General features: G+C 39.9%; 1 protein-coding gene and 7 non-coding genes across 8 annotated transcripts in view; all 8 read left to right on the plus strand.

Moving 5' to 3' along the window:
* Positions 1-6,264, plus strand: part of LOC109883930 (T-lymphoma invasion and metastasis-inducing protein 1) — a gene marked incomplete at its 5' end in the record, with an annotated part of 85,425 nt that extends 79,161 nt beyond the window's left edge. Inside the window, 2 exon segments of the mRNA XM_031808830.1 lie at positions 633-805; positions 1,665-6,264. Coding sequence (XP_031664690.1) covers positions 633-805; positions 1,665-2,497 — 1,006 coding nt within the window.
* Positions 6,265-8,481: 2,217 nt separating this feature from the next.
* Positions 8,482-8,564, plus strand: trnal-cag (transfer RNA leucine (anticodon CAG)). The gene has a single exon. It is a non-coding gene; the product is annotated as a tRNA-Leu (tRNA).
* A 1,948-nt stretch (positions 8,565-10,512) lies between these two features.
* On the plus strand, positions 10,513-10,595 carry trnal-cag (transfer RNA leucine (anticodon CAG)). The gene has a single exon. It is a non-coding gene; the product is annotated as a tRNA-Leu (tRNA).
* A 1,950-nt stretch (positions 10,596-12,545) lies between these two features.
* Positions 12,546-12,628, plus strand: trnal-cag (transfer RNA leucine (anticodon CAG)). The gene has a single exon. It is a non-coding gene; the product is annotated as a tRNA-Leu (tRNA).
* A 1,950-nt stretch (positions 12,629-14,578) lies between these two features.
* On the plus strand, positions 14,579-14,661 carry trnal-cag (transfer RNA leucine (anticodon CAG)). Its single transcript has one exon. It is a non-coding gene; the product is annotated as a tRNA-Leu (tRNA).
* A 1,951-nt stretch (positions 14,662-16,612) lies between these two features.
* On the plus strand, positions 16,613-16,695 carry trnal-cag (transfer RNA leucine (anticodon CAG)). The gene has a single exon. It is a non-coding gene; the product is annotated as a tRNA-Leu (tRNA).
* Positions 16,696-18,643: 1,948 nt separating this feature from the next.
* Positions 18,644-18,726, plus strand: trnal-cag (transfer RNA leucine (anticodon CAG)). Its single transcript has one exon. It is a non-coding gene; the product is annotated as a tRNA-Leu (tRNA).
* Positions 18,727-20,673: 1,947 nt separating this feature from the next.
* trnal-cag (transfer RNA leucine (anticodon CAG)) lies at positions 20,674-20,756 on the plus strand. Its single transcript has one exon. It is a non-coding gene; the product is annotated as a tRNA-Leu (tRNA).
* Positions 20,757-25,413: the final 4,657 nt, after the last annotated feature.

The following is a 25,413-nucleotide window of genomic DNA, read 5'->3' on the forward strand; positions in this document are numbered from 1 at the left end:
AGGTCTGTCTGTCTGTCTGTAGGTCTGTCTGTCTGTAGGTCTGTCTGTCTGTCTGTCTCTCTCTGCCTGTCTGTCTGTCTGTCTGTCTGTCTGTCTGTCTGTCTGTCTGTCTGTCTGTCTGTCTGTCTGTCTGTCTGTCTGTCTGTCTGTCTGTAGGTCTGTCTGTCTGTAGGTCTGTCTGTCTGTCTCTCTCTGTCTGTCTGTCTGTCTGTCTGTCTGTCTGTCTGTCTGTCTGTCTGTCTGTCTGTCTGTCTGTAGGTCTGTCTGTAGGTCTGTCTGTCTGTCTGTCTGTCTGTCTGTCTGTCTGTCTGTCTGTCTGTCTGTCTGTCTGTAGGTCTGTCTGTCTGTCTGTAGGTCTGTCTGTCTGTCTGTCTGTAGGTCTGTCTGTCTGTCTGTAGGTCTGTCTGTCTGTAGGTCTGTCTGTCTCTCTCTGTCTGTAGGTCTGTCTGTCTGTCTGTCTGTCTGTCTGTCTGTCTGTCTGTCTGTCTGTCTGTCTGTCTGTCTGTCTGTCTGTCTGTCTGTCTGTCTGTCTGTCTGTCTGTCTGTCTGTCTGTCTGTCTGTCTGTCTGTCTGTCTGTCTGTGTACCTAATATAATTGTGTGTCTTTAACGTGTCTGTGTCCCTGACCCCAGTTCTGTGGACAGTAAGAAGGACTTCCTGAAGACAGTCCACTCCATCCTGAGAGATAAACAACGACGCCAGCTGATGAAGACTGAGTCTCTACCCCTCAACCAGCAGTATGTCCCCTTCGGAGGAAAACGCCTCTGTAACCTCAAGGGAAACAGACCGGCCATGAACAGAGCAGGTAGGTGATAATCTCTGTAACCTCAAGGGGAAACAGACTGGCCATGAACAGAGCAGGTAGGTGATATTCTCTATAACCTCAAGGGGAAACAGACTGGCCATGAACAGAGCAGGTAGGTGATAATCTCTGTAACCTCAAGGGGAAACAGACTGGCCATGAACAGAGCAGGTAGGTGATATCCTCTGTAACCTCAAGGGAAACTAGTTTCCTTGTAAACGATCAAATTCCGTGTCTCTTCCGTTTCTCTGTGTAGTGTGTTACTGCATTTTCATTCGTCGATGTACTGTGATGTACTAACACTCTCTCCTCTCTCTGTTTCCTCTCTCTATCATCTCGCTCATCTCTATCTCTCTCTCTCCTCTCATCTCTCTCTCTCTCCTCTCATCTCTCTCTCTCTCACCTTTCTCCTCCTCTCGCTCTCCTCTCTCTTTCTCTCTCCTGTCCCTCCCTCTTCCCCTCTCTCTCTTTCTCCTTCGCTCTCTCCTTTCTCCTGTTTCTCTCTCTTCCCCCTCTCTCTCTCCTGACCCTGTCTCTCTCTCCTGTCCTTCTCTTTCTCTCCTGACCCTCTCTCTCATCTCTCTCTCATCCCTCCCTCTCCCTCTCCTGACCCTCTCTCTCTCATCTCTTTCTCATCTCCTTCTCATCTCTCACTCCTGTCCCTCTCTCTTGCTTTCTCTCTCTCTCCTGTCCCTTCCTTTCTCTCCCATCTCTCTCCCTCCCTCTCTCTCCCTCCCTCTCTCGTCCCTCCCTCTCCCTCTCCTGACCCCCTCTCTCTCTCTCTCATCTCTCTTTCTCATCTCTCTCTCATGTCCCTTCCTTTCTCTCCCATCTCTCTCCCTCCCTCTCTCTCTCCCTCCAGTCTCAGCCCCGTCTCGGACCCTTGGTCGCAGGAAGCTGGTTAGAAACCGATTCACCATTGATACCGACCTCGTTCTCCATGACAACCACGAAGACTCTAACCCCACCCACTCTACCCATGACCATTCGCACCAGCCTCCACATTCCCACCAGCATCCACATTCCCACCAGCCTTCACATTCCCACCAGCATCCACATTCCCACCAGCCTCCACATTCCCATAACCCCCTGCTTCCTACCCAGACGCCTCAGCAGCAAACGCTGTTGGCGACTGGAGGCGACACGGACCGCTGGGTGGAAGAACAGTTCGACCTGGGTTGCTACGACGACCAGGGAGGAGTGACGGGGGAGAGGAGGATGGAGGGAGGGATAGAGGGAAGGATGGAGGTGAAAGAGACGGACATTCTGAGCGACGACGACGAGTACTGCAAGTCAGTCAGGGCTTCATCAACCGAACCCAGCCTCCTGGAAGAGAGGATGGAGGGAGCGACTCTAGAAGAAAGGAGCCAAGACCAGGACAGAGGGGTAGACGAGGAGGAGGAGGAGGGAAAGAAAGAGGTAGAGGAAGAGAGGAGGAGCTCCCAGGGCATTCCCCAAGAGGACGAGTGGGGTGAAAGGGGAGAGTCACAGGTAGACTCGGTCTCCCCCGCCCCTCCCCCCTCACGGTCCTCCGCCCCCCCGGTGAAGCTTACCCCGCTCAGGAAGCAATGGGCTGCAGAGGGTGTGGCCGGGAAGCAGTGTTCCGTGGAGGGAGTGGCCAAGAGGGACCACTGTGATGTCATCTGGGTGCGACGCGAAGACTACGCCAACGGAGGGAACAATGACGTCTTCTGAGACTGAGGGAGGGATGAACAACAGAAAGAGAGGAAGAGAAGAGAGGGATCAACGCCTTCTAGGGAGAAGAGGATATGACAGACCGGATTTGACAGACGGGATAAGACAGACGGGACATGACAGACGGGACATGACAGACGGGACTTGACAGACGGGATTTGACAGACGGGATTTGACAGACGGGATTTGACAGACGGGACTTGACAGACGGGATATGACAGACAGGATTGGACAGACGGGACATGACAGATGGGATGTGACAGACGGGACATGACAGCCAGGATAAAACAGACGATTAAGACAGACGGGATTAGACAGATGGGATTTGACAGGCGGGATTTGACAGACGGGATAAGACAGACGGGATTTGACAGATGGAATAAGACAGACGGGATTTGACAGACGGGACATGACAGACAGGATATGACAGACGGGACATGACAGACGGGATATGACAGACGGGATTTGACAGACGGGACATGACAGATGGGACATGACAGACAGGATAAAACAGACGATTAAGACAGACGGGATAAGACAGACGGGATATGACAGACGGGATATGACAGACGGGATATGACAGACGGGACATGACAGACGGGATATGACAGACGGGATATGACAGACGGGACATGACAGACGGGATATGACAGACGGGATAAAACAGACGATTAAGACAGACGGGACATGACAGATGGGACATGACAGACAGGATAAAACAGACGATTAAGACAGACGGGATAAGACAGACGGGACATGACAGACGGGATATGACAGACGGGATATGACAGACGGGACATGACAGACGGGATATGACAGACGGGATATGACAGACGGGACATGACAGACGGGATATGACAGACGGGATATGACAGACGGGACATGACAGACGGGATATGACAGACGGGACATGACAGACGGGACATGACAGACGGGATATGACAGACGGGACATGACAGACGGGATATGACAGACGGGACATGACAGACGGGACATGACGGACAGGACATGACAGACGGGACATGACAGACGGGACATGACAGACGGGACATGACAGACGGGACATGACAGATGGGACATGACAGACATGACACAAATGTGACTGCTGAGTTCGTTCACACAAGCTTTAAAAAGGAGGTTTTCGAGGAGGGACGAAGGACCCCTGTCGATGTAAAAACTATCTCCCCTCACCGCTCCACGGGTGTATTCCCTAGGAACCAAACAGAAGCAAACAGGGAGGGACTAACCTGAACTTAAGGAACACTCGTTTTCATTTACGAAACGTTTTCCATTACAAAACGATTTGCACTAATGAATACAATCCATCGCCCACCTTCTCCTGACAATCCTACTGTCTTCTACTTAGTGACAGACTCACAGTCTCACAATGCCTCAACTGAAGTGCTATCAGATGGGAGAGAGAGGCCGCACACGCAAACACACTGGACTATAACTTCTTCACTGAACTACAATCTTGTTGCCAAAAAAAAAACACAAAAAAAAGTTTATTTTTCAAACGCAGGAATGATGAGTCATATTTTTTGCTTCTCTGACTTAGAAACTGTGTTTGTTTGTTTGTATGTAACACTCAAGGGCTGTGTGTAACTTCGAAACCTTGTCTGCATCTCAGATGCTACCGTATCGTGTACCCTTTTTAGTGCACTGTTTTTCACCCTGGACCCATAGGGTTCGTATCCTAAACCTTGTCTTCAGGGGCTACAGACTGCTGTGTAATATACTACATAGAGATAGCTAGAAGACACAACTTGGATATAAATACAAAGATGAGATCTATTTCCATCTCTATGGTGTACAACCCTGCTAGCTTTACCGCGCTTCTACTGTTCTGCTCGATTATCGGCTGCTGATAGCACTCAGAGCAACTATCCAGGCACAATTATAGCTTATTGTCTTTTCTAAAATAACATTCTTTTTTATTCACGTCTACCAACATATTTGTTCAAATCTTGATTTTGTTGACTATGGGGAAATAATTAACTAAACAAAATATTTTTGGGGGTTTTATTTCTGTTTACATGACATCCAGTGTTACTCACTCCCTGACCCTCGCATGGGACAGGATATGACATCATAATAGTAATAATATGACTTCCTGTTTTTACTTGAATTTTCTTTGGAGTTTTGTTTGAAAGGAAAATGTTTGACAAAACACCTGCTTGTTACTGACTGCAAAGCAGAATCGATGAATTAGCCAGCTGACATTGATTATTTATTTATTTTTAAATTTTAAAAGGAAATAACCATCATTTTTCTGGTTCAGCGAAACTTAGATCCGTGTTTTTTGGTTCTTGAGTAAATTAGACCATGCCCATTTCAAGCTTGTGGAAATAGAAACTAAAGAGTGTTCCTTTTGAAGTAGAACAAGCCTTCCCTGGTTGCCAGGATACGTGTAGTGTAGCACAAAGCAGGATCAACAAGTTAACCGATGAACTTGCCTAAATATTCTGAAATAACTTTATTTATTTTAAAAAGACAAGCTTGAAATGGACACAGTCTGAACTGAACCAATAACTAAAAACACGTTTTAAAGTTTAGCTAGTCTTATTAATGAAGCAGAAAATATATATTTATTTCTAGTTGTGTATTTAATGTTAGCTGTTGAACTCATTGATCTTGCTTTGTATATATCTCTCTGGATTAGTTACCAGATCTTTTTGTTGTTGTCATGTCAAACAGAACGGTATTTATCTACAAATGAGCAAAGATAAAACAAAACAACAACCAAAAGGTTTGAAATCTGAACAAACAACAACAAAAAACAGGTCTTTGTTGTCCGTCTACATTGAACAGACGCTCTTATCCAGAGCAACTTCCTGTCTATTCCCAACCAGGGATCTATGTCCTAATTCCTGACTAGGCCGGCTACTGCTAAACTACTGTGCTTTCTCTCTCACACTGTCTTGTTCTATGTCTATTCTAATACTCGTGGCACAAAACACTGAATACTGTATATGTCTAAAAAAACTAACACAGACTAGTGCACCATTTATGGGTGTATTAAAACTGCACTTCTACTCAACCCGTGGGACAGAATTACATGGAACTGGGAGACTTCCTGATCAAAACAACACATATACAGGATTAAACAGGACCCAGAGTTTTACCTGCGCAATATACATTCATAGGGGTTCTATAACCGTTAGAGCTTCTATAACAAGAAACACTCTGGCTCCAGTTATAGCTTATATATATATAAAACAAGGGCCCCGAGTTGTTCCTTGTTAGTTCACACAATCATGCAGATAAAACTCCTGGCTCCGAGTTAGCAATGAGACCTACATGCAGGATGTTCAGGAATGCTGGACTAAAAACACAACTAATAGTAGTTGTTGTTGTTGTTGTTGTTAGCGTTAGCACAAATGGCAAATCAATGATATTTGAATAACTTCTAGGACCTATACTACTACTACTACTACTACTACTACTACTACTACTACTACTACTACTACTACTACTACTATTACTACTACTACTACTACTACTACTACTACCCCTGAGATTGGCTGCATCCCAAACGGCACCCGATCCCCTATATAATGTAATACTTTTGCCCAGTTCCCCATAGGGCTCTGGTCTAAAGTAGTGCACTATTTAGGGTATAGGGTAGTGTTTTGGTCTACAGGGTGAAACCTCCTTTGTCTTTTCCCTCTTTTTGTGTATTTTTGCATTTTTAAAACTGTGTTCGTACATTAGGACCGTCGATATAACTATTATTATTATTATTATTAAAAAAATTACATTTCTTATCGGATTTTGGTATTTTGTCTTTTGTGTGTGTGTGTGTGTGTGTGTGTGTGTGTGTGTGTGTGTGTGTGTGTGTGTGTGTGTGTGTGTGTGTGTGTGTGTGTGTGTGTGTGTGTGTGTGTGTGTGTGTGTGTGTGTGTGTGTGTGTGTGTTTCTCAATATAATATATATATTCTGTTAATGTGTCTTTATTTAGACAGACCTGTTAATTAAATGATGAAAAGACGAGGATGAAGCAGTCTGACAATGTAGAAGGCTCATTAGAGTTCCTCGATCGGGTACAAGCATCTTTTGGAACTGTGGTTAAACCTATAGCAAACCAACCATGGTCAAATTAACTGGTTAAATGTAGCTATAGCAAACCAACCATGGTCAAATGAATTGTGGTTACATGTACCTATAGCAAACCAACCATGGTCAAATGAACTGGTTAAATGTAGCTATAGCAAACTAACCATGGTCAAATGAATTGTGGTTAAACGGACCTATAGCAAACCAACCATGGTCAAATGAACTGGTTAAACGGACCTAGAGCAAACCAACCATGGTCAAATGAACTGGTTAAACGGACCTATAGCAAACCAACCATGGTCAAATGAACTGGTTAAACGGACCTATAGCAAACCAACCATGGTCAAATGAATTGTGGTTAAACGGATTATAGCAAACCAACCATGGTCAAATGAACTGGTTAAACGGACCTATAGCAAACCAACCACGGTCAAATGAACTGGTTACATGTACCTATAGCAAACCAACCATGGTCAAATTAACTGGTTAAACGTCCCTATAGCAAACCAACCATGGTCAAATGAACTGGTTAAACGTCCCTATAGCAAACTAACAACGGTCAAATGATTAAATAGATTTTCAGAATGTCAGATAAAGTTCTTGCCTTTGTTTCCAGGATCGAATATCTTAGACCCATTTTTTTTGCTAAACTTTAAATACAAATTTGTCATCAATAAATACAAAGTTGAGTATAAAAAAGTGTTTTGCTCACAGAATATCAACACGTTGCAGACTGCACAAAATGTCTTCATCGGTAGTAGACTATAAGGGAAGATGTAGACATGGGGACTGTCTAACTGCTATGATTCTTGACAACATTGCAGAGAATAAAGTTGAGTTATTTTGTAAGTAACTTTGGGGTTTTACTCCTAAACACATCATCTTCAACATTAAAGCTTTGTTTTCGGTTTGAGACTTGGTTCATATTAGTTGTGTTCCTACATTGTATTCACCAGGTTCCTTATTTATTTTGTGGATTGTGTTTCTGCGTCGGTGGAAAGTTGCCGAGCCGATGAGCCCACCAGCCTTCGCATCGAATACATGCATCTGGATTACGATGATGGTGATGAATGAATCTGACACACAATGTGGATATTTTCCTTTTGATCAGGAATTATATTTAATTAGATGTGTATGAACATTTCATATCAAATAAAAAAAAATGGGGGGGGGGGTGAAATATGCATAAAAAGGGACAGTAATTACCCATAATTCCTGCATCTTTTGATAGTTGTATTTCCAAATTTGATCATCATGATTTAGTTACTGCAAAGACAATCTATTGATCTGAAATCAAATCAAATCTACTTAAAAGACAGACTCACTTTCTGTTTTGTCAGCTTAGACTCAACAAATATATGTTTGTGTTCATCTTTATTGCAGACAGTCATGTTTTAAAGAACGCACTTGAATGCATTCTGACGGTATCATTTGGTTTGGATTCATGTACTTGTTTTGAGAAGACAGCTACTACTACTACTAAATACTGGAGTCTCTTATCTGTTCAGAAATCTGAATGGATTATTCACATTAAATTCACCGGATTGACCACCAGGTGGCAGTGATTCGTCATGGGAAAGTGTTTCACTAACTACCAAAAAGTGTACGGGTCTGTATCTTCGTCGTCTCCAGTGTCCTCGTCTTGCCTCGTTTATAAATCGTTGGCCTACATGATTTTCACACAAAAACTGGAATTTATAAAAACTATACTTAACTTGAAAATGTGCTTTCCTCCCCCTGCAAACTTTAAACCATATGTACGAACAGTTTATATTGGTGAAATATTGTGTTCCTAGAAGGCAACAGTCGCAGGAATATATGACGACACTATTTCAGAACAATAAAACAGGAAACTAAATCGAAAAGGCAACTGTTTGTGTTAGTGAGAAGAGTGAAACTATCATTACTGTTGTCCTTGTATCCAGTGTGTCAGGATGGCCGAGCGGTCTAAGGCGCTGCGTTCAGGTCGCAGTCTCCCCTGGAGGCGTGGGTTCGAATCCCACTTCTGACAGTCTATTTTGTTAGACTCCCGAAGGCAATGCATCTCAGCTCTAGCGTCACTACAAACACCCTGGTTTGAATCCAGGCTGTATCACAACCTATTTCATTGGAACTACTGTACAGTAGTAAGTATATAAACTCAAGTATTTTCCTCTATGCGATCCGTAGTTTAACGGTAGAACAGACTTTTTCCATTGACGTTTTGTAGGCTACGTCTGAACACAGCAATATTACATTTCTCGAGTAGACAATATTTAATTTATCAACATAATACATTATTACACATATCATGACCATTGAAAAATACATTCCTCACCTTTTCTGGCCATGATGAGTTCATAATCTCGAAAAAGCCATACAACAAATTACCATGGCCATCGCTCATTTAATTGAGCCTATTAGATAGGCTATTATATTTTATAGTTTTTGCTCTAGCCTAGATTAGCCTATATGCATCCAACAGGGAGCGCAGTTTATAACATTCAGTAGAATTTAACAGGTGATCTTTTGCATTGAAGTGTGTAGGTTACCACTATAAGTAGGGCCCTCGGTGTTGACAACTAATATCCAGGGGGAGTTGCTCGAGGCAGGTCAATTTGTTGCTAAAATTGCTAAATGACGTTGTGATGTCATCGCGTAATAACGTAAAACCACGTCATTACGTGGAATTACACAATAACGTTACTCAAATTGACTGGCTATCTCAGCGAAAAATATGTTTTCACATTTGTTAGTTAAGATTTGTTTGTTTATCACATTTTTTAATTAAAATTAATATAAACACAACGCATTTTATATGATCAGATATTTTTATTTTTAAACACAACACATTTTATTATTGAACAATTACACATTATTGAACAATTACATTTGATTTATTTTCTTTTTATCTAGTAAACCTACACATTCTGAACAATTATAGTTTTAAGCAGTGTATTGGTAGTTAGTTATCAACATAATTGTGTTCCTACATTGTATTCACCAGGTTCCTTATTTATTTTGTGGATTGTGTTTCTGCGTCGGTGGAAAGTTGCCGAGCCGATGAGCCCACCAGCCTTCGCATCGAATACATGCATCTGGATTACGATGATGGTGATGAATGAATCTGACACACAATGTGGATATTTTCCTTTTGATCAGGAATTATATTTAATTAGATGTGTATGAACATTTCATATCAAATAAAAAAAAATGGGGGGGGGGGGTGAAATATGCATAAAAAGGGACAGTAATTACCCATAATTCCTGCATCTTTTGATAGTTGTATTTCCAAATTTGATCATCATGATTTAGTTACTGCAAAGACAATCTATTGATCTGAAATCAAATCAAATCTACTTAAAAGACAGACTCACTTTCTGTTTTGTCAGCTTAGACTCAACAAATATATGTTTGTGTTCATCTTTATTGCAGACAGTCATGTTTTAAAGAACGCACTTGAATGCATTCTGACGGTATCATTTGGTTTGGATTCATGTACTTGTTTTGAGAAGACAGCTACTACTACTACTAAATACTGGAGTCTCTTATCTGTTCAGAAATCTGAATGGATTATTCACATTAAATTCACCGGATTGACCACCAGGTGGCAGTGATTCGTCATGGGAAAGTGTTTCACTAACTACCAAAAAGTGTACGGGTCTGTATCTTCGTCGTCTCCAGTGTCCTCGTCTTGCCTCGTTTATAAATCGTTGGCCTACATGATTTTCACACAAAAACTGGAATTTATAAAAACTATACTTAACTTGAAAATGTGCTTTCCTCCCCCTGCAAACTTTAAACCATATGTACGAACAGTTTATATTGGTGAAATATTGTGTTCCTAGAAGGCAACAGTCGCAGGAATATATGACGACACTATTTCAGAACAATAAAACAGGAAACTAAATCGAAAAGGCAACTGTTTGTGTTAGTGAGAAGAGTGAAACTATCATTACTGTTGTCCTTGTATCCAGTGTGTCAGGATGGCCGAGCGGTCTAAGGCGCTGCGTTCAGGTCGCAGTCTCCCCTGGAGGTGTGGGTTCGAATCCCACTTCTGACAGTCTATTTTGTTAGACTCCCGAAGGCAATGCATCTCAGCTCTAGCGTCACTACAAACACCCTGGTTTGAATCCAGGCTGTATCACAACCTATTTCATTGGAACTACTGTACAGTAGTAAGTATATAAACTCAAGTATTTTCCTCTATGCGATCCGTAGTTTAACGGTAGAACAGACTTTTTCCATTGACGTTTTGTAGGCTACGTCTGAACACAGCAATATTACATTTCTCGAGTAGACAATATTTAATTTATCAACATAATACATTATTACACATATCATGACCATTGAAAAATACATTCCTCACCTTTTCTGGCCATGATGAGTTCATAATCTCGAAAAAGCCATACAACAAATTACCATGGCCATCGCTCATTTAATTGAGCCTATTAGATAGGCTATTATATTTTATAGTTTTTGCTCTAGCCTAGATTAGCCTATATGCATCCAACAGGGAGCGCAGTTTATAACATTCAGTAGAATTTAACAGGTGATCTTTTGCATTGAAGTGTGTAGGTTACCACTATAAGTAGGGCCCTCGGTGTTGACAACTAATATCCAGGGGGAGTTGCTCGAGGCAGGTCAATTTGTTGCTAAAATTGCTAAATGACGTTGTGATGTCATCGCGTAATAACGTAAAACTACGTCATTACGTGGAATTACACAATAACGTTACTCAAATTGACTGGCTATCTCAGCGAAAAATATGTTTTCACATTTGTTAGTTAAGATTTGTTTGTTTATCACATTTTTTCTAGTAAAATTAATATAAACACAACGCATTTTATATGATCAGATATTTTTATTTTTAAACACAACGCATTTTATTATTGAACAATTACACATTATTGAACAATTACATTTGATTTATTTTCTTTTTATCTAGTAAACCTACACATTCTGAACAATTATAGTTTTAAGCAGTGTATTGGTAGTTAGTTATCAACATAATTGTGTTCCTACATTGTATTCACCAGGTTCCTTATTTATTTTGTGGATTGTGTTTCTGCGTCGGTGGAAAGTTGCCGAGCCGATGAGCCCACCAGCCTTCGCATCGAATACATGCATCTGGATTACGATGATGGTGATGAATGAATCTGACACACAATGTGGATATTTTCCTTTTGATCAGGAATTATATTTAATTAGATGTGTATGAACATTTCATATCAAATAAAATAAAAATGGGGGGGGGGGGTGAAATATGCATAAAAAGGGACAGTAATTACCCATAATTCCTGCATCTTTTGATAGTTGTATTTCCAAATTTGATCATCATGATTTAGTTACTGCAAAGACAATCTATTGATCTGAAATCAAATCAAATCTACTTAAAAGACAGACTCACTTTCTGTTTTGTCAGCTTAGACTCAACAAATATATGTTTGTGTTCATCTTTATTGCAGACAGTCATGTTTTAAAGAACGCACTTGAATGCATTCTGACGGTATCATTTGGTTTGGATTCATGTACTTGTTTTGAGAAGACAGCTACTACTACTACTAAATACTGGAGTCTCTTATCTGTTCAGAAATCTGAATGGATTATTCACATTAAATTCACCGGATTGACCACCAGGTGGCAGTGATTCGTCATGGGAAAGTGTTTCACTAACTACCAAAAAGTGTACGGGTCTGTATCTTCGTCGTCTCCAGTGTCCTCGTCTTGCCTCGTTTATAAATCGTTGGCCTACATGATTTTCACACAAAAACTGGAATTTATAAAAACTATACTTAACTTGAAAATGTGCTTTCCTCCCCCTGCAAACTTTAAACCATATGTACGAACAGTTTATATTGGTGAAATATTGTGTTCCTAGAAGGCAACAGTCGCAGGAATATATGACGACACTATTTCAGAACAATAAAACAGGAAACTAAATCGAAAAGGCAACTGTTTGTGTTAGTGAGAAGAGTGAAACTATCATTACTGTTGTCCTTGTATCCAGTGTGTCAGGATGGCCGAGCGGTCTAAGGCGCTGCGTTCAGGTCGCAGTCTCCCCTGGAGGTGTGGGTTCGAATCCCACTTCTGACAGTCTATTTTGTTAGACTCCCGAAGGCAATGCATCTCAGCTCTAGCGTCACTACAAACACCCTGGTTTGAATCCAGGCTGTATCACAACCTATTTCATTGGAACTACTGTACAGTAGTAAGTATATAAACTCAAGTATTTTCCTCTATGCGATCCGTAGTTTAACGGTAGAACAGACTTTTTCCATTGACGTTTTGTAGGCTACGTCTGAACACAGCAATATTACATTTCTCGAGTAGACAATATTTAATTTATCAACATAATACATTATTACACATATCATGACCATTGAAAAATACATTCCTCACCTTTTCTGGCCATGATGAGTTCATAATCTCGAAAAAGCCATACAACAAATTACCATGGCCATCGCTCATTTAATTGAGCCTATTAGATAGGCTATTATATTTTATAGTTTTTGCTCTAGCCTAGATTAGCCTATATGCATCCAACAGGGAGCGCAGTTTATAACATTCAGTAGAATTTAACAGGTGATCTTTTGCATTGAAGTGTGTAGGTTACCACTATAAGTAGGGCCCTCGGTGTTGACAACTAATATCCAGGGGGAGTTGCTCGAGGCAGGTCAATTTGTTGCTAAAATTGCTAAATGACGTTGTGATGTCATCGCGTAATAACGTAAAACTACGTCATTACGTGGAATTACACAATAACGTTACTCAAATTGACTGGCTATCTCAGCGAAAAATATGTTTTCACATTTGTTAGTTAAGATTTGTTTGTTTATCACATTTTTTCTAGTAAAATTAATATAAACACAACGCATTTTATATGATCAGATATTTTTATTTTTAAACACAACGCATTTTATTATTGAACAATTACACATTATTGAACAATTACATTTGATTTATTTTCTTTTTATCTAGTAAACCTACACATTCTGAACAATTATAGTTTTAAGCAGTGTATTGGTAGTTAGTTATCAACATAATTGTGTTCCTACATTGTATTCACCAGGTTCCTTATTTATTTTGTGGATTGTGTTTCTGCGTCGGTGGAAAGTTGCCGAGCCGATGAGCCCACCAGCCTTCGCATCGAATACATGCATCTGGATTACGATGATGGTGATGAATGAATCTGACACACAATGTGGATATTTTCCTTTTGATCAGGAATTATATTTAATTAGATGTGTATGAACATTTCATATCAAATAAAATAAAAATGGGGGGGGGGGGTGAAATATGCATAAAAAGGGACAGTAATTACCCATAATTCCTGCATCTTTTGATAGTTGTATTTCCAAATTTGATCATCATGATTTAGTTACTGCAAAGACAATCTATTGATCTGAAATCAAATCAAATCTACTTAAAAGACAGACTCACTTTCTGTTTTGTCAGCTTAGACTCAACAAATATATGTTTGTGTTCATCTTTATTGCAGACAGTCATGTTTTAAAGAACGCACTTGAATGCATTCTGACGGTATCATTTGGTTTGGATTCATGTACTTGTTTTGAGAAGACAGCTACTACTACTACTAAATACTGGAGTCTCTTATCTGTTCAGAAATCTGAATGGATTATTCACATTAAATTCACCGGATTGACCACCAGGTGGCAGTGATTCGTCATGGGAAAGTGTTTCACTAACTACCAAAAAGTGTACGGGTCTGTATCTTCGTCGTCTCCAGTGTCCTCGTCTTGCCTCGTTTATAAATCGTTGGCCTACATGATTTTCACACAAAAACTGGAATTTATAAAAACTATACTTAACTTGAAAATGTGCTTTCCTCCCCCTGCAAACTTTAAACCATATGTACGAACAGTTTATATTGGTGAAATATTGTGTTCCTAGAAGGCAACAGTCGCAGGAATATATGACGACACTATTTCAGAACAATAAAACAGGAAACTAAATCGAAAAGGCAACTGTTTGTGTTAGTGAGAAGAGTGAAACTATGATTACTGTTGTCCTTGTATCCAGTGTGTCAGGATGGCCGAGCGGTCTAAGGCGCTGCGTTCAGGTCGCAGTCTCCCCTGGAGGCGTGGGTTCGAATCCCACTTCTGACAGTCTATTTTGTTAGACTCCCGAAGGCAATGCATCTCAGCTCTAGCGTCACTACAAACACCCTGGTTTGAATCCAGGCTGTATCACAACCTATTTCATTGGAACTACTGTACAGTAGTAAGTATATAAACTCAAGTATTTTCCTCTATGCGATCCGTAGTTTAACGGTAGAACAGACTTTTTCCATTGACGTTTTGTAGGCTACGTCTGAACACAGCAATATTACATTTCTCGAGTAGACAATATTTAATTTATCAACATAATACATTATTACACATATCATGACCATTGAAAAATACATTCCTCACCTTTTCTGGCCATGATGAGTTCATAATCTCGAAAAAGCCATACAACAAATTACCATGGCCATCGCTCATTTAATTGAGCCTATTAGATAGGCTATTATATTTTATAGTTTTTGCTCTAGCCTAGATTAGCCTATATGCATCCAACAGGGAGCGCAGTTTATAACATTCAGTAGAATTTAACAGGTGATCTTTTGCATTGAAGTGTGTAGGTTACCACTATAAGTAGGGCCCTCGGTGTTGACAACTAATATCCAGGGGGAGTTGCTCGAGGCAGGTCAATTTGTTGCTAAAATTGCTAAATGACGTTGTGATGTCATCGCGTAATAACGTAAAACCACGTCATTACGTGGAATTACACAATAACGTTACTCAAATTGACTGGCTATCTCAGCGAAAAATATGTTTTCACATTTGTTAGTTAAGATTTGTTTGTTTATCACATTTTTTCTAGTAAAATTAATATAAACACAACGCATTTTATATGATCAGATATTTTTATTTTTAAACACAACGCATTTTATTATTGAACAATTACACATTATTGAACAATTACATTTGATTTATTTTCTTTTTATCTAGTAAACCTACACATTCTGAACAATTATAGTTTTAAGCAGTGTATTGGTAGTTAGTTATCAACATAATTGTGTTCCTACATTGTATTCACCAGGTTCCTTATTTATTTTGTGGATTGTGTTTCTGCGTCGGTGGAAAGTTGCCGAGCCGATGAGCCCACCAGCCTTCGCATCGAATACATGCATCTGGATTACGATGATGGTGATGAATGAATCTGACACACAATGTGGATATTTTCCTTTTGATCAGGAATTATATTTAATTAGATGTGTATGAACATTTCATATCAAATAAAATAAAAATGGGGGGGGGGGGGTGAAATATGCATAAAAAGGGACAGTAATTACCCATAATTCCTGCATCTTTTGATAGTTGTATTTCCAAATTTGATCATCATGATTTAGTTACTGCAAAGACAATCTATTGATCTGAAATCAAATCAAATCTACTTAAAAGACAGACTCACTTTCTGTTTTGTCAGCTTAGACTCAACAAATATATGTTTGTGTTCATCTTTATTGCAGACAGTCATGTTTTAAAGAACGCACTTGAATGCATTCTGACGGTATCATTTGGTTTGGATTCATGTACTTGTTTTGAGAAGACAGCTACTACTACTACTAAATACTGGAGTCTCTTATCTGTTCAGAAATCTGAATGGATTATTCACATTAAATTCACCGGATTGACCACCAGGTGGCAGTGATTCGTCATGGGAAAGTGTTTCACTAACTACCAAAAAGTGTACGGGTCTGTATCTTCGTCGTCTCCAGTGTCCTCGTCTTGCCTCGTTTATAAATCGTTGGCCTACATGATTTTCACACAAAAACTGGAATTTATAAAAACTATACTTAACTTGAAAATGTGCTTTCCTCCCCCTGCAAACTTTAAACCATATGTACGAACAGTTTATATTGGTGAAATATTGTGTTCCTAGAAGGCAACAGTCGCAGGAATATATGACGACACTATTTCAGAACAATAAAACAGGAAACTAAATCGAAAAGGCAACTGTTTGTGTTAGTGAGAAGAGTGAAACTATGATTACTGTTGTACTTGTATCCAGTGTGTCAGGATGGCCGAGCGGTCTAAGGCGCTGCGTTCAGGTCGCAGTCTCCCCTGGAGGCGTGGGTTCGAATCCCACTTCTGACAGTCTATTTTGTTAGACTCCCGAAGGCAATGCATCTCAGCTCTAGCGTCACTACAAACACCCTGGTTTGAATCCAGGCTGTATCACAACCTATTTCATTGGAACTACTGTACAGTAGTAAGTATATAAACTCAAGTATTTTCCTCTATGCGATCCGTAGTTTAACGGTAGAACAGACTTTTTCCATTGACGTTTTGTAGGCTACGTCTGAACACAGCAATATTACATTTCTCGAGTAGACAATATTTAATTTATCAACATAATACATTATTACACATATCATGACCATTGAAAAATACATTCCTCACCTTTTCTGGCCATGATGAGTTCATAATCTCGAAAAAGCCATACAACAAATTACCATGGCCATCGCTCATTTAATTGAGCCTATTAGATAGGCTATTATATTTTATAGTTTTTGCTCTAGCCTAGATTAGCCTATATGCATCCAACAGGGAGCGCAGTTTATAACATTCAGTAGAATTTAACAGGTGATCTTTTGCATTGAAGTGTGTAGGTTACCACTATAAGTAGGGCCCTCGGTGTTGACAACTAATATCCAGGGGGAGTTGCTCGAGGCAGGTCAATTTGTTGCTAAAATTGCTAAATGACGTTGTGATGTCATCGCGTAATAACGTAAAACCACGTCATTACGTGGAATTACACAATAACGTTACTCAAATTGACTGGCTATCTCAGCGAAAAATATGTTTTCACATTTGTTAGTTAAGATTTGTTTGTTTATCACATTTTTTAATTAAAATTAATATAAACACAACGCATTTTATATGATCAGATATTTTTATTTTTAAACACAACACATTTTATTATTGAACAATTACACATTATTGAACAATTACATTTGATTTATTTTCTTTTTATCTAGTAAACCTACACATTCTGAACAATTATAGTTTTAAGCAGTGTATTGGTAGTTAGTTATCAACATAATTGTGTTCCTACATTGTATTCACCAGGTTCCTTATTTATTTTGTGGATTGTGTTTCTGCGTCGGTGGAAAGTTGCCGAGCCGATGAGCCCACCAGCCTTCGCATCGAATACATGCATCTGGATTACGATGATGGTGATGAATGAATCTGACACACAATGTGGATATTTTCCCTTTGATCAGGAATTATATTTAATTAGATGTGTATGAACATTTCATATCAAATAAAAAAAAAATGGGGGGGGGGGTGAAATATGCATAAAAAGGGACAGTAATTACCCATAATTCCTGCATCTTTTGATAGTTGTATTTCCAAATTTGATCATCATGATTTAGTTACTGCAAAGACAATCTATTGATCTGAAATCAAATCAAATCTACTTAAAAGACAGACTCACTTTCTGTTTTGTCAGCTTAGACTCAACAAATATATGTTTGTGTTCATCTTTATTGCAGACAGTCATGTTTTAAAGAACGCACTTGAATGCATTCTGACGGTATCATTTGGTTTGGATTCATGTACTTGTTTTGAGAAGACAGCTACTACTACTACTAAATACTGGAGTCTCTTATCTGTTCAGAAATCTGAATGGATTATTCACATTAAATTCACCGGATTGACCACCAGGTGGCAGTGATTCGTCATGGGAAAGTGTTTCACTAACTACCAAAAAGTGTACGGGTCTGTATCTTCGTCGTCTCCAGTGTCCTCGTCTTGCCTCGTTTATAAATCGTTGGCCTACATGATTTTCACACAAAAACTGGAATTTATAAAAACTATACTTAACTTGAAAATGTGCTTTCCTCCCCCTGCAAACTTTAAACCATATGTACGAACAGTTTATATTGGTGAAATATTGTGTTCCTAGAAGGCAACAGTCGCAGGAATATATGACGACACTATTTCAGAACAATAAAACAGGAAACTAAATCGAAAAGGCAACTGTTTGTGTTAGTGAGAAGAGTGAAACTATGATTACTGTTGTCCTTGTATCCAGTGTGTCAGGATGGCCGAGCGGTCTAAGGCGCTGCGTTCAGGTCGCAGTCTCCCCTGGAGGCGTGGGTTCGAATCCCACTTCTGACAGTCTATTTTGTTAGACTCCCGAAGGCAATGCATCTCAGCTCTAGCGTCACTACAAACACCCTGGTTTGAATCCAGGCTGTATCACAACCTATTTCATTGGAACTACTGTACAGTAGTAAGTATATAAACTCAAGTATTTTCCTCTATGCGATCCGTAGTTTAACGGTAGAACAGACTTTTTCCATTGACGTTTTGTAGGCTACGTCTGAACACAGCAATATTACATTTCTCGAGTAGACAATATTTAATTTATCAACATAATACATTATTACACATATCATGACCATTGAAAAATACATTCCTCACCTTTTCTGGCCATGATGAGTTCATAATCTCGAAAAAGCCATACAACAAATTACCATGGCCATCGCTCATTTAATTGAGCCTATTAGATAGGCTATTATATTTTATAGTTTTTGCTCTAGCCTAGATTAGCCTATATGCATCCAACAGGGAGCGCAGTTTATAACATTCAGTAGAATTTAACAGGTGATCTTTTGCATTGAAGTGTGTAGGTTACCACTATAAGTAGGGCCCTCGGTGTTGACAACTAATATCCAGGGGGAGTTGCTCGAGGCAGGTCAATTTGTTGCTAAAATTGCTAAATGACGTTGTGATGTCATCGCGTAATAACGTAAAACCACGTCATTACGTGGAATTACACAATAACGTTACTCAAATTGACTGGCTATCTCAGCGAAAAATATGTTTTCACATTTGTTAGTTAAGATTTGTTTGTTTATCACATTTTTTAATTAAAATTAATATAAACACAACGCATTTTATATGATCAGATATTTTTATTTTTAAACACAACACATTTTATTATTGAACAATTACACATTATTGAACAATTACATTTGATTTATTTTCTTTTTATCTAGTAAACCTACACATTCTGAACAATTATAGTTTTAAGCAGTGTATTGGTAGTTAGTTATCAACATAATTGTGTTCCTACATTGTATTCACCAGGTTCCTTATTTATTTTGTGGATTGTGTTTCTGCGTCGGTGGAAAGTTGCCGAGCCGATGAGCCCACCAGCCTTCGCATCGAATACATGCATCTGGATTACGATGATGGTGATGAATGAATCTGACACACAATGTGGATATTTTCCCTTTGATCAGGAATTATATTTAATTAGATGTGTATGAACATTTCATATCAAATAAAAAAAAAATGGGGGGGGGGTGAAATATGCATAAAAAGGGACAGTAATTACCCATAATTCCTGCATCTTTTGATAGTTGTATTTCCAAATTTGATCATCATGATTTAGTTACTGCAAAGACAATCTATTGATCTGAAATCAAATCAAATCTACTTAAAAGACAGACTCACTTTCTGTTTTGTCAGCTTAGACTCAACAAATATATGTTTGTGTTCATCTTTATTGCAGACAGTCATGTTTTAAAGAACGCACTTGAATGCATTCTGACGGTATCATTTGGTTTGGATTCATGTACTTGTTTTGAGAAGACAGCTACTACTACTACTAAATACTGGAGTCTCTTATCTGTTCAGAAATCTGAATGGATTATTCACATTAAATTCACCGGATTGACCACCAGGTGGCAGTGATTCGTCATGGGAAAGTGTTTCACTAACTACCAAAAAGTGTACGGGTCTGTATCTTCGTCGTCTCCAGTGTCCTCGTCTTGCCTCGTTTATAAATCGTTGGCCTACATGATTTTCACACAAAAACTGGAATTTATAAAAACTATACTTAACTTGAAAATGTGCTTTCCTCCCCCTGCAAACTTTAAACCATATGTACGAACAGTTTATATTGGTGAAATATTGTGTTCCTAGAAGGCAACAGTCGCAGGAATATATGACGACACTATTTCAGAACAATAAAACAGGAAACTAAATCGAAAAGGCAACTGTTTGTGTTAGTGAGAAGAGTGAAACTATCATTACTGTTGTCTTTGTATCCAGTGTGTCAGGATGGCCGAGCGGTCTAAGGCGCTGCGTTCAGGTCGCAGTCTCCCCTGGAGGCGTGGGTTCGAATCCCACTTCTGACAGTATATTTTGTTAGACTCCCGAAGGCAAAGCATCTCAGCTCTAGCGTCACTACAAACACCCTGGTTTGAATCCAGGCTCGTGCTGATGAGTTCATAATCTCGTTGCCAAGTCATTTCCAGGGGGAATTGCTCGAGGCAGGTCGATTTGTTGCTAAATGACGTTGTGATGTCATTGCGTATTAACGTAAACTGCGTCTTTACGTAGAATACACAATAACGTTACTCAAATTACTCAAATCTCATTTTTAAACACAACACATTTAATTATTGAACAATTACACATTACACATTATTGAACAATTACATTTGATTTATTTTATTTTTATCTAGTAAACCTATTGTTGGATCCTGTATTTTACATTATAGCCATTACCATATATATGATTGAATATTATCTGCTGTTGGCTTGTGTGGATGTATGTATGTATTATGCAACATAGCTGACTTGAAACATTGTTAAAAGTATCAGGGCCATGGGACTTTCTCATGATGGAAAAATACAGAGAAGCATGAAGACAGGAACTGTTCAATGAGTTGGGAGGGGGGCACATTCAGAGCGGGGTGTTGCGAGAACAAGCGGTCTTTTGTTAGATAACAGGAGCCAGGTGCGAGACAACGGTATGGAGCATGAGAGCCTGGATGTTATTCACAAGCAAGTTACATCTATCAAAGAAGCGCCAAGAGGCGGGGACCCGCCTGAGCGCCTGCAATAGGCTGAGCAAGTTTAAACCACGCCCAGTCTCTACTGTGATAGGCCAACAGACGGGTTGGAACTGTCTATCACAGTATAAAGAATACTGTTTTACATACGTCTTGTCAGTTCCCTGTTCTGCCCTGCGTGGTATTACAGTGAGCCCGTATATACGAAAGTTGCATTTGCCATTTATTACTTAGCTAATAAAAAATACATAGTATAAAATCGGTGACTCATTGTTATATTTATCCTGATACCAGATTTGAATTTACGCAACTCTAACACTACACATTCTGAACAATTATAGTTTTAAGCAGTGTATTGGTAGTTAGTTATCGTGACTGGCTGCAAAAGTGCATTGTGAGTGACGTCAGCATCAGGCGCTCAGCTCGTGCACAGGCAGATGATTTGCAATTTGCGGAAATTGCTGCTGGCCTGTGCACGAGCTGAGCGCCTGCACTCCTCTTCCTCTTCCTCCTTAGAGAGTGGGTGTGTCCAGAGGAAGGAAAGTTATGTAAGTGGGTTTGTCCAGAGGAAGGAAGGCCATGTAAGTGGGTGTGTCCAGAGGAAGGAAGGTTGTGTAAGTGGGTGTGTCCAGAGGAAGGAAAGTTATGTAAGTGGGTGTGTCCAGAGGAAGGAAGGTCATGTAAGTGGGTTTGTCCAGAGGAAGGAAGGTCATGTAAGTGGGTGTGTCCAGAGGAAGGAAGGTCATGTAAGTGGGTGTGTCCAGAGGAAGGAAGGTTATGTAAGTGGGTGTGTCCAGAGGAAGGAAGGTTATGTAAGTGGGTGTGTCCAGAGGAAGGAGAGTTATGTAAGCGGGTGTGTCCAGAGGAAGGAAGGTCATGTAAGTGGGTGTGTCCAGATTTGGGGATGCTTTGCTGCCTCAGGACCTGGATGACTTGCCTTAATAGAAGGAACCATGAATTCTGCTCTGTATCAGAGAATTCTACAGGAGGATGTCAGGCCATCTGTCTGTGAGCTGAAGCTGAGAAGCGTAGGTGGGTCGTGCAGCAAGACAATGATCCAAAACACACAATCGAGTTGACATGAAAATGACTCAAAAGCAACAAATTTGACGTTTTCGAATGGCCTAGTCAAAGTGCAGACCTATTCTCAATTGAGATGTTGTGGCAGGACTTGAAACGAACAGCTCGTGCTTGAAAACCCACAAATGTCGCTGAGTTACAGCACTTCTGTATGGAATAGTTGGTCACAAATCCTCCACCGCGACGTGAGAGACCGATCAACAACTACAGGCTGTGTTTGGTTGGAAACACTGCAGCTAAAGGTGGCACAACAAGCTATTGTGTAAGTGTGAGGAGGCAATAACTTTTTCACACAGGACAATTGGTTGTTACATCATTTTGTTTATGAAATAAGTATATAATTGTTGTGTTATTTATTCACTCAGGTTCCCTTTATGTAATTAGAAAAGGGGGTAAATACTTTTTAATGAAACTATATATGAACGTGTCCAACTTAATGAACTCCCTGAACGTTGACTCGCTACTAGTAACCCGTGTATATAGCCAGTATTTGCCAGAGTGGTTTTAAAGTGACATGCCTATATTCAGATGTCTTGGTGCGTGTATGAAGTAGGATATGGTCCATACTCATTGTGGATTTATTCGTTGGGGGCTTTCCCAGGGCAATCATTACGGATAATGGAGGGCTTTCCCAGTGCAATCATTACAGATAATGGGGGGGGGGGGGGCTTTACCAGGGCAATCATTGCGGATAATGGGGGGCTTTCCCAGGGCAATCATTACGGATAATGGGGGGCTTTCCCAGGGCAATCATTACAGATAATGGGGGGCCTTCCCGGGGCAATCATTACAGATAATGGGGGGCTTTCCCAGGGCAATCATTGCGGATAATGGGGGCTTTCCTAGGGCAATCATTATGGATAATGGGAGGCCTTCCCAGGGCAATCATTATGGATAATGGGAGGCCTTCCCAGGGCAATCATTATGGATAATGGGAGGCCTTCCCAGGGCAATCATGTCAGATAACGGCCCCCAGTTTGTCCGATTGATTCATCGACACCATTATTTAGACTAATGTAAAGTCAGTCAGGTTGTAGTACAACTGTTCTAACACTAGATGGAGACAAATAACCCGTTTAGAAACTCCTTACGACACCTGTACGTTGGCGCATTATACAAGACTTATACTTTCTTAATGTCTGTATTCATTCATTTGTTGTTTAACCCAGTATTGAAAAGATTACTTTAAAGGGTCGAGGGAATGTCTAAATATAAAATGTATTCATAAAAAAAAATGGCAAACGAACATTTTCCAAGTTGGTTCCACTCTGAAAATGGTTATAGTGAACGCACTAGACTACCGCCACAAACATAAATACTAGGGCTGTCAAACGATTCAAATGATTAATCAAGTTAATGGCATTACTTCATCGAGATTTATCAACAACAACAAAATAATCTATCAAATTTGGCCCTAAATAAATAAAGATTTTTCCATTGATGTTTAAACGGCATTTTCACCATAAACGAAACAAGAGTCACTAACATACAGCAATCAATGTTTCAGCTGATCAGAGGGAGTAGATCTACTGAAACATTGATTAGAGGGAGTAGATCTACTGAAACATTGATTAGAGGGAGTAGACCTACTGAAACATTGATCAGAGGGAGTAGATCTACTGAAACATTGATTAGAGGGAGTAGACCTACTGAAACACTGATTAGAGGGAGTAGACCTACTGAAACACTGATTAGAGGGAGTAGACCTACTGAAACATTGATCAGAGGGAGTAGACCTACTGAAACACTGATTAGAGGGAGTAGACCTACTGAAACATTGATTAGAGGGAGTAGACCTACTGAAACATTGATTAGAGGGAGTAGACCTACTGAAACACTGATTAGAGGGAGTAGATCTACTGAAACGTTGATTAGAGGGAGTAGACCAACTGAAACATTGATTAGAGGGAGTAGACCAACTGAAACATTGATTAGAGGGAGTAGACCAACTGAAACATTGATTAGAGGGAGTAGACCAACTGAAACATTGATTAGAGGGAGTAGACCAACTGAAACATTGATTAGAGGGAGTAGACCAACTGAAACATTGATTAGAGGGAGTAGACCTACTGAAACATTGATTAGAGGGAGTAGACCTACTGAAACATTGATTAGAGGGAGTAGACCTACTGAAACATTGATTAGAGGGAGTAGACCTACTGATATATTGATTAGAGGGAGTAGATCTACTGAAACATTGATTAGAGGGAGTAGACCTACTGAAACATTGATTAGAGGGTGTAGACCTACTGAAACATTGATCAGAGGGAGTAGACCTACTGAAACATTGATCAGAGGGAGTAGACCTACTGAAACACTGATTAGAGGGAGTAGACCTACTGAAACATTGATCAGAGGGAGTAGACCTACTGAAACACTGATTAGAGGGAGTAGACCTACTGAAACATTGATTAGAGGGAGTAGACCTACTGAAACATTGATTAGAGGGAGTAGACCTACTGAAACACTGATTAGAGGGAGTAGATCTACTGAAACGTTGATTAGAGGGAGTAGACCAACTGAAACATTGATTAGAGGGAGTAGACCAACTGAAACATTGATTAGAGGGAGTAGACCAACTGAAACATTGATTAGAGGGAGTAGACCAACTGAAACATTGATTAGAGGGAGTAGACCAACTGAAACATTGATTAGAGGGAGTAGACCAACTGAAACATTGATTAGAGGGAGTAGACCTACTGAAACATTGATTAGAGGGAGTAGACCTACTGAAACATTGATTTAGAGGGAGTAGATCTACTGAAACATTGATTCGAGGGAGTAGACCTACTGAAACATTGATTAGAGGGAGTAGACCTACTGAAACATTGATTTAGAGGGAGTAGACCTACTGAAACATTGATTTAGAGGGAGTAGATCTACTGAAACATTGATTAGAGGGAGTAGACCAACTGAA

The sequence above is a fragment of the Oncorhynchus kisutch genome, linkage group LG29 (assembly GCF_002021735.2).
Source record: "Oncorhynchus kisutch isolate 150728-3 linkage group LG29, Okis_V2, whole genome shotgun sequence".
Taxonomy (NCBI): domain Eukaryota; kingdom Metazoa; phylum Chordata; class Actinopteri; order Salmoniformes; family Salmonidae; genus Oncorhynchus; species Oncorhynchus kisutch.